Source organism: Leucopleurus acutus, assembly GCF_964270905.1.
Source record: "Leucopleurus acutus genome assembly, chromosome: 19".
In the NCBI taxonomy this organism is placed as follows: Eukaryota; Metazoa; Chordata; class Mammalia; order Artiodactyla; family Delphinidae; genus Leucopleurus; species Leucopleurus acutus.
Window position 1 is genome coordinate 33424147 of NC_139161.1, and position 16669 is coordinate 33440815.

The window sequence follows — 16669 nt, forward strand, 5'->3', positions numbered from 1 at the left end:
AGGGAAGGAGACGCAAGAGGGAGGGGATATGGGGATATATGTATACGTATAGCTGATTCACTGTTATACAGCAGCAACGAATACAACAATGTAAAGCAATTATACTCCAATAAAGATGCTTAAGAAAAAAAAAAAAAAGAAAGAAACAGAGCTGTGTATCCAGATGCAATTTAGTATGTATTAAAGTTGTATTTCAAATTAGTGGTAAAAGTGGAAAAGGATGGTTATTGAATAAATGACGTGGAATAAGTGCACGTGGTTATCCATTTGGGGCCCAACCTCATGAATAAACAAAAATAAGTTATCTATATATGATATGTTAATACATAATATAAATTGGGAAGACCTTCTTTAATAATGTAACAGTATCAAAAATTCATAACAGAAAGGACTGAAAGATTCGGCAATATAAGTGTCAAAGGTTTGTAGAACAAACGAGTTACAAAGTTAACTGACTTCACAATTCCATTTTATGTAAAGCACAAAAAGAGCAAAACCAATCTATGTTGCTGGAAGCAAAAGAGTAGCTGTTACCTTGACTGGGGGTGGGGAGGGCAAGCGCTAGTAATTAGAAAGGAACTCGGGGAGTAGGAGACAGACTTCAGGGTCCTGGTAGTTTCTTTAACGTTATGTTTCTTGATGTGGATGCTGATTACACAAGAATGGTTCAGATCGTAAAATTTCAGAGGGTTTACACTTACGATATGAGTACTTTTCTGTGGTAAATTTAAAGATGGGAATAGCATGAGGGAATAGTGAGAGAGGAGGATAGAGGAGATCAAGGTCAATTTTTACTTTTGATTATCTGTATTTTATATATTTATCCAAAAAGCATGTATCATCTGCATAATTTGTTTTTTTAAAAAATAAAAAAAGCCTATATATATGACAGATAACATTTAAGACTTATGATTTAAGTGCAATCAAGACAATTCTATAGGGCATACTCTACCTGTGAGTCTAATATGTTGGAAATTTCATGTGCACCAACATTTGCTTCACCCAAATGCAAGGAGAACAAGTTTCTGGCAACCTGGACAAAATCTAAAATAGAACACATTTCAGTAAGAATACAGCATTTAACCTCATCTAAGCAAACCTTACCTTTTTCTACATGAAGCTGAAGCTATGTGTTATAACTAATGCTTAAAATTTAACTTACTTAAATTACCTTAAAATAGTGTTAACTGAAGTGACAGATAAATTTAAGTTCACATAAGAAGTAAGAGATAAACTGCTTTTCACTCATTTCATTTAACTTTGCTGAAGTTAAGAAATCAGATACGATAATGAAGCAAATAAATGTCACAGGCATAACTATCTCTCCAACTCTTTTATTATGAATAGTACTTTTTCTAAAACATATGATAGTATTATGATTTACAGCTTTTCTAGCCGAAAGAACCTGTGGTTTAATAATGATAATAATAATAGCAGGAAATGTTTCTATAACAGCCTCTATATGCTACGCATGGCCCTTTGCGATTTCATCTTGAGAATTTTCTGCGGTAGTTCTTCTCATCCTCTCCATTTTACAGTTTGGGCTAAGATAAGTTAACTGTCTTAAACCTCCCAAGGCTACTTGGCAAATAAGTAGCAGAGCAAGATTCCATTGAAGTGTGTCTCGAAGGCATATTCTCTTGTTTGTTATATAACACTGCCTGATGCCAACCTAGCAAACTATATGCTTCTTCAGACATGGAGTGTGACCTGTTCATCCATCTAACTTCAGTTTTTTTTTAAATTTGATTCTTATATTTTTAGTTTCCAGTAATCCTTTTAATTGTTCCTATTTTACAGTACCCTACTCTTATTGCGGATGCCTTAGTTTCGCTTATCTTTTTAAAAGATGCTAATTATGGTTTACGTGAAGTTCTTTTTTGCTCTTGTAATATTTCCTTTTTTCTGAGTTCCTCTTTTTCTATTTGTCTGATACTTTGGGGCTTTATATTTTATGTTGGAGGATTTCTCCAAATGTCTGGTGTTCATATTTAAGACGAATCAGGCACTAAATCGTTGATTGGAAATTTTGTGTGCATAACTCGCTTTGTCAATTAGTAGGTTTTACTACAGAGCAATAACGTGGTCAGCTATTATGATACTTTGTTCAGGTTCTTCAGAGAGAATCTTACAACCTCTTGCCTACAGAGCATACACATGGTTGCAAATATCACTGAGCAATCTGTGTGTGTTTTGTAAGTGATAATTCACCATACACCCCCCCAAATTCCTTAGCTGTTGGCAACTATAGGTCCAGAATCAATCTGGTTTAATTTCTCGAGGGAATATACTTATTTTCCTCTGCAAGGGTAAGGGATGGTAGTTGTGGATTACTTGAGAGGGGGCAGGGAACAGCATATATAATTGCTCCTTAACACAGCCTTAAGTACTCAATGTTTTCAATTCCTAAGCCTTTCCAGGAATCAGCTTGTTTCCCATTGTGATTCTCCTATCTCTTCAGACACTTGGACTTTACATGCCTCTGCTCACTAATTCATTTATTTTCCTCATCTACTTTGTCCTTATACATTGTGGTTTTACATGTATTTTTGTTTCTTGTTCTCATTACACTATATGATTTCAAGAGCAGAGGGGAACAAATACATCTTTTTTCATCACTTCAAACCCCCAAATTTCTTTTAGCAATGCAGATGCTTTTAAAATGATACAATGTTGTATCTACTCTATAAGAAAAAAATTAAATACTTAATGCTGTAAAGGATGCAAAAAACTGTTACATTCAAACATTACTAGTGGCAGAACAAATATGTGTGTAAAATGTCTCTGGAAAACAATTTATCAATACATATCAAAAGTCTAAGCCACTTATGGGGATTTATCCTAAGAGAAAGAAGAAAAAAAAGCTATATTAAATATAGAATTATTTATATTGTCAGGTAATGAAAAACCATCAAAATTCCCAATAGTGGAAAAGCTTAATATTATAGTATATCAACGGAGTATGTTCACAATTTGCTATCTTTAATAATAATTATAAAATAAAAATAAGAATAATTATACAGCATAATGAAATATTTATTATATCGTACTGGCTGAAAAAAAAATTAGAATTTCACAGTAGCAGAACTAGGGCTTCTATATATTGTACTGTTTCTTTTGTTATTACTAAAGCAATGTTTGTGGAATAAATTAAAAATAAAAAAAGAATATGATTGAATGATATTTTAAAGCTGAAAGATTCTAAGAAAGTTCTCCTTTCTGCTGACCCAGTAAGACCAATAATTCTATCTGAGTCTTTAGAATACTGATTAAGGAACTTAAAATAGATGTGGTTTTATTTTTCTTTCTCTCCTTCGAAAGAAGAGGCACTCAGTGAATATGGGCCACAATAAGTTTCTGTGATGACACACATGATGAACCTAAATATTACCTCCAAAAGACACTGTCCCCTTTGGGTCTACTTGCACTTGCTGTCTCAGGGCTTGGTGTTGTTCTTTTGTGGGCTGAATACCAAGATAATTTAGAGCCTGGAAGGAAAAGGATTCATGTGAAGCAATTTTTCAAATCTCCAAAGCATAAAACTTTTCATTACAACTTTATTTTACAATCCAGTGAAAAGAATCAATATCAAGAACAGTGATCATGATCAAAGAAAGTCTGATGACTATTTATGGATTAATTTTCCATAAAATATTAGCTTCTTGATCTACCACCACCTCATTTTTTCCCCCAAGGCTACCACTTTGGCCGATGCCAAATAGCATATCCCTAGAACCAAAATTCAAACCATTTCTTAGTTTAAAATATGTGACATGGCAGAAGAAAAACAGCAAGGAAATCCTAATAAATCTGATTTAACATTAATTTTTCTAAGTAGCACTCTAAAACACTGATATTTTGTTGATATTTTCTTGTATTTGAGACCAAAACTAAGGATGACAGGAATTGGTTGGAATACAAAAAATTCTAATTTTTGGCTTGTTTATGGGCAGGCTTACATAAATAATAAACTAAAAAGCTTTCTCTGGAACCCTCCTCTCTCTACCTTCTCTTTTTAGTACCCATAGCTAATTAAAATTTCAGAGCCTGCTAGTTGTATTTCAGTGTCCATTCTCTCCTTGTTCTTTAGTAACAGAACCAAAATCTTTAGCCAGAAACACTGTCATTCAGCTAAAAGATATTTCCCAGCCCGTTCTGCAGCTTGATAAGGCCATATGACCATGTACTACCCAAGGAGACATAAAGCAAACTTGCAGGGAACTTCTGGTAAGTCTTTCAAAAGTGGGGTAGGTACTTCTTGTCCCTTTTTTCCTTCTCTCTTTGGTCTTAATTAAAAGAAAAAAAAAGATGAAAGAAGGAAGGAAAAGAAAGGAGGGAAGAAAGAAAAGATGGCTGGAATTTAAGTAGTCATCTTGGTTCATGAGCCACCTCAACAAAGATGGTGGAGCAGAAAGATACTTAAAAGCATGTATAACCTCCATGCCAGCTCTGGATTACTTTCTTTCAGGTTTCCTTTTGGTGTAAGAAAAATAAATTTCTAATGGAAACCACTGTTATTTTAGGTTCTCAGGTTATATATAGCAAAATCTAATCTTAACTAATGAATAAAGACTGACTAGATGCCCTATTATCGGATTCTGGCAAGAACATCAAAACTAAAATGTAGGTAAAGGTTAATACTAGTAATTGTCCTTATATATTCCTTCCTCCTTTGAAATCTGTTCAGTCATCCATCACTTCACTTACCAAGTATTTATTTAGTGCTTACTATTTGTCAGGCACTAAACTATACAAAGGGACACAAACAAGATATAGCCACTACCCTCAAAGAGCTATGGTCTCTAGGGAGAGGATAACATGTAAATAAATGTAATTAGTGCAATATGTAATTTAATAGAAGTGTGTACAGGATGTACTGTGGCAAAACCAAACTGGTCAATGTATAGGTGGCTGGGCACAGTGAGAAAAGGAGTCAGAAGGAAGGGAAAACATCAGGAAAGATTCCTTCAAAAGTGATTCTAGAGCATTTTAACCAAGCGTCATCTGCCTGCCCTATCTACAGAGTCATTGCCTTGCATAACATGGAATAATGATTCTTAACTTTTGATATTCTTTCTTTTTTTTTTTTTTTGGTGGTACGTGGGCCTCTCACTGTTGTGGCCTCTCCCGTTGCGGAGCACAGGCTCCGGATGTGCAGCCTCAGCGGCCATGGCTCACAGGCCCAGCCGCTCCGTGGCACGTGGGATCTTCCCAGATCGGGGCACAAACCCGTATCCCCTGCATTGGCAGGCGGACTCTCAACCACTGTGCCACCAGGAAAGCCCAACTTTTGATATTCTTTTCCTTCAGTCATAGAAAATGTTCCAAATACACCCCCAAAAAATAAATAAATAAAAGGAAAGAGAATAATACAAAGAGCACCCATTTACTTCTTATCATCAAGTATCATCAAGTATATTAGTATTTGTTTGAAATTTATATATATATATTTTTAAGAAATAAACATTATAGACTTGGTTGAAAGCTTTCTCCATTGTTTCTCAGCAGGAACCACTATCCTAAGGTTGGCATATCCTTCCTGTCCATGATTTCATGCCACTACTACATTTGTCCCCTAATAACATGTACTCTTTTATCAGTACATAAAAGAGTATTTTGTGCATTTATGATTTTACCTGCATAGTATAATACAAAAGGATAACCTTACAAATTATTTTTATTTTTTACCTCAATGTTACAATTTCACAATTGCTCAATATTGTTAACTGCAAAACTACTTCACTTATTTTAAATTTAAATGGTATCTAACTGGATGAATATATTATAATTTATTATCCATTCTCTCATTGATGGGCTTTTTATAATTACTCCACTCTGTTTTTTATAATAAGACATTTTACACATCTCCTCATATAGATGTGTAAAAATTTCTCTACAGTACACCCCTACAAGAGGAAATGCTGAGTCATAGGGTATATATACTGTCAAATTTCTTAGATATTATAAAATTGCTCGCCAAACTGGTTGTATCAATTTATGCGCAACACTAGTATATAAGCAGCTCTATTTTTCTACATTCTTAACAGCATTTGTGTTTTCACACTTTAATTTTTGTCAATACATTGAATATGAAATAGTATGTTGTTTGTTAATTTGAATTCTCCTAACTACAAGTGAGATTTAGCTTCTTTTATATGTTTATTAGCAATGTTTTTGACATAAATTATTTAGCAATATGTTTTAAATTTTCATATGTAAAGCTTGAGGAAGTTTTTTTTGTTAGTGATTCCTAATTTGGTGGCATTCTCCCAATTGTAAAAACCCAAAATGTCCCCAGACATTGCCAAATGTCCCCTGAGGCAAAAAATGTCCCCTGAGGATGTCCCCACATCCCTGCTTTTGAGAAACACTCCTCCAGAGACAAACACTATTAATCGACTTGTGTATAATTTTCCTGATTTCTTCTATGTATATAACACCTGTATATGTAAAAAAATAAATTATATATCTTTTGCAAGAATTAAATTATACTATATACAGTGTTCTATGTTTTTAAAAAATTATCAATATATAACAGCCTTCTATTCTGTACATTTTAGATATTTTGCATGATTTTAAAACTTGTTATAATAGTACATTAAACCTTAGTATTTAAGTATATTTACTTCAGATTTTGAATGTAACAAAACATTGCAAAAGCCCTTTCTGTACTTCTCCCCAAGTATTTTATTATATATTTGAAATATACTAAAAACATACATGTAACAAATATACGTTTTAAAACATCCATTTAAGAATTACAAAATTGCTAATACTATTGATTTATGTAACATAATCCTCTCCTACTATACTAGAGGTAACCACTACTAAGGAACTATGTCATTATCATTCCCATACTATTTACTTTAAAATGGTTTGTCACATACTATGTATCCTTAACATGTTTTTTTGTTTTGCTGTTTTTTAGCTTCATTAAAATGCGACTGATAGTCTTCTAAAACTTGGTCTTTTTACCCTACAGGATTGTTTTATCATTCGTCCACGTGGTTATATGGTATTGTAACATTAATACATTCACTTTGACTGAACTAATATTTGATTAGATGAATATGCCACAAGTTATTAATCCATCCTCCTCTAGATGAACATTGGGGTTTTCTGCTTACTAGCAATGAACATTCTTGTACACATCTACTACAGCACATGGGTAAAAATTTCTTTAGGGTAGGAAGAAATTCCTAGAATTTCTTCCTACCCTAGGAATAGTATTGACACGTCTTTTTCTGATTTATTTCTAGGAGTTCTTCATATATACTGGATATCAAAATTGTATATGTTATGTGCATTACGAATATTTTCTCCCACTTTTTGGCATAACTTCACTTTCTGACAATCTCTCTTTATGCAGTTTCTCATGGATAGTTCCCAAGTGTGCTTTTACACCATTACTTCATATTTTTATAAATATATGTGATGAATAGTTTTAAAAAATATTTTTAAGTTTTAATTTTTATATAAATGGTACCATACTCTACATATCAATGTGACTTTTAAAAAAAATAATTAATTAATGTATTTATTTATTTTTGACTGTGTTGGGTCTTCGTTTCTGTGCGAGGGCTTTCTCTAGTTGCGGCAAGTGGGGGCCACTCTTCATCGTGGTGCCGGGCCTCTCACTGTCGCGGCCTCTCTTGTTGCGCAGCACAAGCTCCAGATGCACAGGCTCACTAGTTGTGGCTCATGGGCCTAGTTGCTCTGCGGCATGTGGGATCTTCCCAGACCAGGGCTCGAACCTGTGTCCCCTGCATTGGCAGGCAGACTCTCAACCACTGCACGACCAGGGAAGCCCCAATGTGACTTTTTATTAATAACAGATATACTGAGATAAAATTCACAAAAAAGTTCACTGTTTTAGTGTACAGTTAAGTGGCTTTTAGTACATTCACATAGTTGTACATCAATCACCTAATTCTAGAAAATTTTCATCATCTCTAAAAGAAACCCCATACCCATTAGCAGTCACTTGCTATTTTTCCCTATCCCACCAGCCCCAGTCAACTACTAATCTATTTTCTGTCTATATGGATTTGACTATTCTGGGCATTTCATATAAATAGAATCATGTAACTCTTTGTGCCTAGCTCCTTTCACTTAGCTTAATGTTTCAACGTTTGTTTATGTTATAGCATATATCAGAACTTCATTCCTTTTACAGTCCAATAATAGTCCACTGTATGTATGTACTACATTTTGTTTATCTTTCTTAAGTTAAAAAAGGGGAATCAAGAATAAAATTAGGAACAAGATATTATTATTAAAATACTAGGTAGAAAATAAATTAGAAACTCAGTGGTTATGTGACTGAAATAGCAGGTGACTGCAAAGAAAGACTGTGAATTAGAAAAAACAATGCATCACTAAAGTTAAAATACTGGGCAATAAGAAGCATATAAGTTCGGTAGAGGCTAATCAGAGTTAAAGTATTATAAGCACCTTGTATATTTGAAAGAAGGGTAAAGATTCTGATTAACTTTAGACTAAGTTAAAGATGAATGTTAAATTTTTAGGGTAATCCTTAAAAGATTAGCAAGAGAAGGTACAATTCCTAAATAAGATGGGGGAGAAAAAAAATAAAATGCAAAAACCACCAACCAAAAAATCAAACATAATCAAACGAAAAAAATACAGTAAACATGGGGTAATAAAGGGGATTAAAAACAAGAACAAAGAAAAAAAAATTTAAATAAGATGGCAGAAAGAACTCAAAATGCATTATAATTAGACTAAATATAAAGAATGTGGAGCAATGGGAACTCTTGCATAAGACTAGTAGGAATGAAAATTGGTAGAATTACTTTAGAAAACAATACACCAATCGAACAATTATTTTCTGAGCATATACTATGAGCCAAACATTTTTCCAGGAGATGAAAAAACAGGAGGAAAATTCTAACAATACTTAAGTTAGGTTGAAGATAAATAAACTCTTTGACCTTATTAATATTTTAGTAATCAACTTTTAAAAAGCATATAAATGATACTCAACATTTGGAATAGAGTTACCTCTTGGGGAAAGAGATATATACAATCAAGAAAAGAGACACAGGCAATGTCAAAGATTCTCATTCTTAGCTGGGTGGTGGAGTATATGTGTATTTGTTTTATTAATCTTTAAACTCTACACATAAAATATAATCATTCTTGCATATGATTAATATTCTCATATAAAGAAATAAAATAGAAATATTTTAAAAAGAAATAAAAACAGGGACTTCCCGGGTGGCGCAGTGGTTAAGAATCCGCCTGCCAATGCAGGGGACACGGGTTCGAGCCCTGGTCCAGGAAGATCCCACATGCCGTGGAGCAACTAAGCCTGTGTGCCACAATTACTGAGCCTGCACTCTAGAGCCCATGAGCCACAACTACTGAGCCCATGTGCCACAACTACTGAAGTCTGTGTGCCTAGAGTCCGTGCTCTGCAACAAGAGAAAACACCACAATGAGAAGCCCGTGCACCACAATGAAGAGTAGCCCCCACTCACTGCAATTTGAGAAAGCTTGCATGCAGCAGCAAAGACCCAACACAGCCAAAAATAAATAAATAAAAATAAAGCTTCCTTTAAAAAAAAGAAATAAAAACAATTTTACAAAAATAATGCAAACAAAAGACCTATAATAGAAGGTACTCAATATACAGTGATTCTTATTGTATTAAGTAATAATAAAATTGCAAAATGCAGTTAACTACTGTGTAAATTTTTCCTGAGTTAAACTTAGTAACAGATGGAAGTTTTGTTGAAAGAAAAATTTACAAGAATACAGCATGTCAGTGAGGTAAGCTCATAAATTTAAATTGAAAGTAATTTGATGGGAGATGAAGATGGCAGAGTAAGAGGACATGGAGCTCACCTTTCCCCACAAACACATAAAAAATACATCGACATATGGAAAAATTCTCATGGAAAACTAACTGGAAACTGGTAGAAGGACTCCTGTACAGCCAAGGCTGAAAGAAAGATATGCCATTCCTGTATAGAACGGGAAGAAAAGTGATTGGGTTGGGACCTGTGTCCATGGGAGGGAACTCAGAGGAAAGGGGGGATCACATGGATGGACATTCATCCTGGAGTGTGAGTGGGATGAGCCACAGACTGGGCGTCCCAGTCCTGGGGTGCTATGCAAAGGAGACAAGCTCCCTTGGCCACTTGGAGAACTGCTGGAACAGACAGAAAGGCTGGAGAAGCCTAGATTCCACTCATGAGGAGTGGGTGGGTGCTAGCCTGCTCCCAGGCAGGGTGGAGAGAGGTCTGCCCTAGCAGCTGCCACCTTGATATGCTCCCCAGTCCAAGCAAAGAGAACACCCCACTCACTCTCCGCCACAGCATGGCACTGGATCTAGGGCACCCAGGACCTGGGAGAAGACTTCACTTAGGGATGCAGAGGCAACCTGGGGGAGCGGGGTGTAGCCCAGATAGGGCAATGGTAGCCATTGTTGGTGCTTACTCAAGAGATGCCCCAGAAGCAGCCCAGATTTCTTATAGCAGCGTGGTGGCCAGATTTCCTGTGACTGCCTCGCTAAGTTTGCCAGCCCAAGCTGAGCAAACACTCCAGCCCCACTAACTCCATGCTACCGTACAACACTAGATCTCAGGTGATCACAGCCAGGGAAAAGATGCGACCACGGATTGCATCTGAACGAAGCTGTAGATGCCTACACAGGCAGAGTATCAGACCTCTGTGAGCACACAGGCCCCACTTGCTTCAGGACTCCCCTCCTTTGGGACAAAGGCCCCAGTGCAGGGAGAAGGAAAAACACATACTTAAAGGGAACAGAGCCAGCTCTAGCCTGACCCTCAGGGATTCTACTCCAGCAACTTGGGAGCAAATCTTGCCCCTGACAGGGTGATGACAGCCAATGAGCAGAGAAGTCCCACCTCACACCCTGCACAGACTTTAGCTCCTCCATCACCAGCCACAGGCCCTACCAAGGTGACAGCTGCCAGCACACCCTGAGGAAAGATGTGACTGGCATCCACATCAAATCCAGCCCTTCCATTAAAGGCACTGGGAACATGCAGTCAGCACAGCGATGCTCTCAAATAAGAACATGCCCTCAAGACCAAAATGGATAACTGTTTCACCAAAATTCCTAGAGACAGAGAAAGTTAACTAAAATGAAAAGGCATAGGAACTACTCTTAATTGAAAGAGTAAGAGAAAACCCCTTAAAAATAAATAATGAAACAGAAATAAATAATTTACCAGATAAAGAGTTCAAAACATTGCTAACGGGACTTCCCTTGTGGCCCAGGGGTTAAGAATCCGCCTGCCAATGCAGGGGACATGGGTTCGAGCCCTGGTCCGGGAGGATCCCACATGCCATGGAGCAACTAACCCATGTGCCACAACTACTGAGCCTGTGCTCTAGAGCTCACGAGCCACAACTAAAAAAAAAAAAAAAAAAAAAAAAAAAACATTGCTAACTAAATTAGGGAAAAGAATCGATCTAGACACAGATCATCTTAACAGGAACTAGAAAATATAAAAAAGACCCAATTGAGGGAATTCCCTGGTGGTCCAGGGGTTACAACTCTATGCTTTCACTGCCAAGGGCACAGGTTCTATCCCTGGTGTGAGAACTAAGATCCCACAAGCTGCATGTCTTGGCCAAAAAAGAAAAGAGACCCAATCGAAAATAGATAATTAAATATCTGAAATAAAAAACACCCTGAACACCCTAGAAGGAACAAATGGCAAACTAAATGACACAGAAGAACGCATGCATGATCTGGAAGATAAAATAATGGAAATTATCCAATCAGAACAGCAGTCAGAAAGGCAAATAAAAAAAAAAGTAAAAGTAACATATGGCATCTCTGGGATACCATGAAATGTACCAATATTCACATTATAGGAGCTCCAGAAGGAGAAGATGAAGAGGAAGGGTATTGAAAATGTATTTGAAGAAATTATGGCTGTAAAATTTCCCAAACTGAAAGAAGGAAACAGATATCTAGGCACAAGAGGCACAGAGATTTGAAAACAAGATGAACCCAAACACACCCACACTAAAATATATCATAATTAAAACAACAAAAGTTAAAGAGAGAATTCTAAAAGCAGCAAGAGAAAAAGAAAGAGTCATAAAGAAGGAAATCCCCATAAGGCTGTCAGTTGATCTCCCTGTAGAAACGCTGCAGGCCAGAAGGGAGTGGCATGATATATTCAAAGTGCTGAAAGGGAAAACTCTGCAACCTAGGAGACCCTACGGAGCAATATTATCATTTAGAACAGAAGGAGAAAGAACTTTTCAGACAAGCAAAAACTAAAAGAATTCAGCAATACCAGATCTACCCTAAAATAAATCCTGAAGGATCTTTTCTAAATGGAAGTGAAGTAAGAATCTATAGGAAAGGGTAAATCCCACTAGAAAGGACAGATATATACTAAGGATTGAAGATTACTTAAATAAGTAGATTAAAAGACAAAAAATTGTAAAAGAAACTCTGACTACAATAAACAGTTAAGGGATAAGCATTAAGATGTAAAATATGACATCAAAAACACAAAATACAGGGGAGGGGAGTAAAAAATGTATATCTTTTAGAATGTGTTTGAACTGAAATGACTATCAGTTTAAATGAAGTACATATAATTATGGATCAACATATATGAACCCCATTGTAACCAGAAATCAAAAATTTACAAAAGATATACAAAAAATAAAAAGAAAGGAAACCAAGCATACTACTAAAGAAAATCATCAAACCACAGTGGGAGAAACAAAAAGAAGAAATGAACAGAGAAGAACTACAAAAACAACTGGAAAACAAGTAATAAGATGGCAATAAGTACTTACCTATCAATAATTACTGTAAATGTCAGGGGAATAAACACTCCAATCAAAAGACATAGGGTGGGGACTTCTCTGGTGGCTCAGTGGTTAACAATCTGCCTGCCAATGCAGGGTACACGGGTTCGAGCCCTGGTCCAGGAAGATCCCACATGCTGTGGAGCAACTAATCCCATGCGCCACAACTACTGAGCCTGTGCTCTAGAAACCATGAGCCACAACTACTGAGCCTGTGCATCACAACTACTGGAGCCCATGCTCCACAACAAGAGAAGCCACTGCAATGAGAAGCCCACGCATTGCAATGAAGAGTAGCTACTCGCTGCAACTAGAGAGTGCCCGCATGCAGCAATGAAGACCCAACACAGCCATAAATAAATAAATAAATTTATTTTTTTAAAAAAGGGCATAGGGTGGCTGATTGGATTAAAAAAAAAAAACCCTTCAATATGTTGCCTACCAAAAGACACACTTCAGGGCTAAAGAGACATACAGACTGAAAGTGAGGGGATGAAAGAAAGCTATTTCATGTAAATGAAAATGACAAGAAAGTGGGGTAACAATATGTGTATCAGACAAAATAGACTTTAAAACAAAGGCTATAATAAAAGACAAACAAGAACATTATATAATAATAAAGGGATCAATATAAGAGGAGAATATTACACTCATTAACATAAGCACCCTATAACAGGAGGACCTAAATATATAAAGCAAATACTAACAGACATAAAGGGAGAAACTGACAATAATACAATAACAGTAGGAGACTTTAACACCCCACTGACATCAATGGACAAATCATGCAGACAGAAAATCAATATGGCAATAAGGTCCTAAATGACACAATAGAGTTGGATATAATCAATGTCTACTCCATACCCCCCCAAAAGCAGAATACACATTCTTTTCAAGCACACAAGAAATGTTCTCTATGATAGACCACATACTGGAACACAAAACAAGTCCCAACAAATTTAGAGGTAAAAATTATATCAAACACCTTTTCTGACCACAACGGTCTGAAACTAGGAATCAACCACAGAAAGAAAAAAAAAAGTGAAAAGAACAAACACGTGGAGAGTAAACAACCTGCTATTAAAAAAACCAATGGATCAATGATGTAATCAAAGAAGAAATCAGAAAATACCTTGAGACAAATAAAAATGAAAACACAACTTTACAAAATCTTTGGGATGTAGAAAAAGCAGTTCTAAGAAGGAAGTTCATAGTGATACAGGCCTTCCTCAAGAAACAAGAAAAATCTCAAATAAACAACCTAACCTACCACCTTCAAGAATTGGAAAAAGAATAAACAAAGCCAAAGTCAGAAGAAGGAAGGAAATAATAAAGATCACAGAGGAAATAAAATAGAGATCAAAAAGACAATAGAAAAGGTCAATAAAACCAAAAGCTGGTTTTTTTAAAAGGATAAACAAAATTGACAAACCTCTATCGAGGCACCAAGAAGAAAAGAGAGGACCCAAATAAACAAATTAAGAAATCAAAGAGGGGTAATAACAACTGATATCACAGAAATACAAAAAATCATAAGAGAATACTATGTACAGTTATATGCCAACAAATTGGACAACCTAGAAGAAATGGACAAATTTCTAGAAACATACATCCTGCCAAGACTGAGTCAAGAAGAAACAGACAATTTGAATGAACAATCACTAGAAGTGAAATAGAATCTGAAATAAAATAACTCCCTGCAAACAAGTCCAGGACCAAGAAGTTTCACTAGGGAATTCTACCAAAACATATAAAGAACTTATACCTATCCTTCTCAAACTATTCCAAAAAAATTGAAGAGGAGGGAGCACTGCCACATTCATCCTAGGAGGCCACCATTACCCTGATACCAAAACCAGACAAAGACGCCACAAGAAAAAGAAAATTACGTGCCAATATCTTTGATGACTATAGATGCAAAAGTCCTCAAAAATATATTAGCAAACCGAATCCAGCAATACATAGAAAGGATTATACACCATGATTAAGTTGGATTCATTCCAGGGGCACAAGGATGGTTCGACATATGCAAATCAATCAATGTGATACACCACATTAACAAAAGGAAAGACAAAAACCACATGATCATCTCAAAAGATGCAGAAAAAGCATTTGACAAAATACAACATGCATTCATGATAAAAACTCTTGCCAAAGTGGGAATAGAGGGAACATATCTGAACATAATATAGGCTATTTACAAGAAACACACAGCCAACATAATACTCACTGGTGAAAAGCTGTAGGCCTTCCCACTAAATTCAGGAACACGACAAGAATGCCCATTCTCACCACTTCTACTTAACATAGTATTAAAAGTCTTAGCCACAGCTATCAGACCAGAAAAAGAAACAAAGATTATCCAAATTGAAAGTGAAAAGGTAAAACTGTCACTATTTGCAGATGACATGATACTCCATAGTGAGAGCCCTAAAGTCTCCACAGAAAACTATTAGAACTAATAAATGATTTCAACGAGGTAGCAGGATACAAGATTAATATACATAATTCTGCTGTGGTCTAAAAACTAATAATGAAATATCAGACACAGAAAGTAAAAAAACAATCCTCTTTAAAATCACATCAAAAATAATAAAATACCTAGGAATAAACCTAACCAAGGAGGTGAAAGACATATACTCTGAAAATGATAAAACAATGATGAAGGAAATTGAAGCTGATATAAAGAACTGGAAATGTATCCTGTGCTCTTGGATTGGAAGAATTAATATTGTTAAAATGGCCATTCTATCCAAAGCAATCTACAAATTTAATTCAATCTTTATGAAAATACCAGAACATTTTTTACAGAGCTAGAACAAACAATCATAAAATTCATATGGAACCATGAAAGACCCCAAACTGCCAAAATGACCTTGCAAAAAAAGAACAAAGCTGAAGGTATAACTCGTCCAGACATCAGACTATACTAAAAAGCTACAGTAATCAAAATAGTGTGGTACTGACACAAAAGCAGAACATATATCAATGATATAGAACAGACAACCCAGAAATAAACCCACGCAATTATGGTCAATTAATCTACAAAAAAGGAGACAACAATACACAATGGAGAAAAGACCATCTCTTCAATAAGTGGTGCTGGGAAAACTGGACAGTCACATGTAAAACAATGAGATTAGAACATTCCATCACACCATATACAAAAATAAACTCAAAATGGTTTAATGACCTAAATGTAAGAACAGAAATCATAAAACTCCTAGAAGAGAACATACGCAGAACACTCTTTGACATAAATTATAATAGCAATATTCTTTTAGATCAGTATCCTAAGGCAAAAGAAATAAAAGCAAAAATAAACAAATGCAACTTAAACTTAAAAGCTTTTGTACAGCAAAGGAAATGATCAACAAAATGAAAAAAACAACGTATGGGATGGGAGAAAATATTTGCAAATAATGCAACTGAAAAGGGGTTAATATCTGAAAGATACAAAAAGCTCACAAACTCAATATCGAAAAACAAACAACCCAATCAAAAAATGGGCAGAACACCTGAACAGACACTTCTCCAAAGAAGACATACAGATGGCCAACAGGCACATGAAAAGATACTCAGCAATACTAATTATAAGAGAAATGAAAATCAAAACAATGAGATATGTCCTCACTCCTGTCAGAATGGCTATCATCAAAAAGGCCTACAAATAACAAATGTTGTCAAGGATATGGAGAAAAGGGAAACCCATTTACACTGTTGAAAGTAATGTAAATTGGTGCAGCCACTGTGGAAAACAGTAAGAAAGTTCCTAAAAAAATTAAAAATAGAACTACCATATGATCCAGAAATTCCACTCCTGGGTATCTATCTGGAA

At 35.6% G+C, this 16669-nt stretch overlaps 1 protein-coding gene across 3 annotated transcripts in view; it reads right to left on the minus strand.

The window, feature by feature from the left end:
• Nucleotides 1-16669, minus strand: part of STXBP4 (syntaxin binding protein 4) — a 180548-nt gene that overhangs the window by 118290 nt on the left and 45589 nt on the right. For all 3 annotated transcript variants that reach the window (XM_082861201.1, XM_082861200.1, XM_082861202.1), the window contains 2 exons: nt 3392-3488; nt 953-1044 (listed from right to left, as the gene is read on the minus strand). In XM_082861201.1, coding sequence (XP_082717327.1) covers nt 953-1044; nt 3392-3488 — 189 coding nt within the window. The remainder of the gene's footprint in view (nt 1-952; nt 1045-3391; nt 3489-16669) is intronic.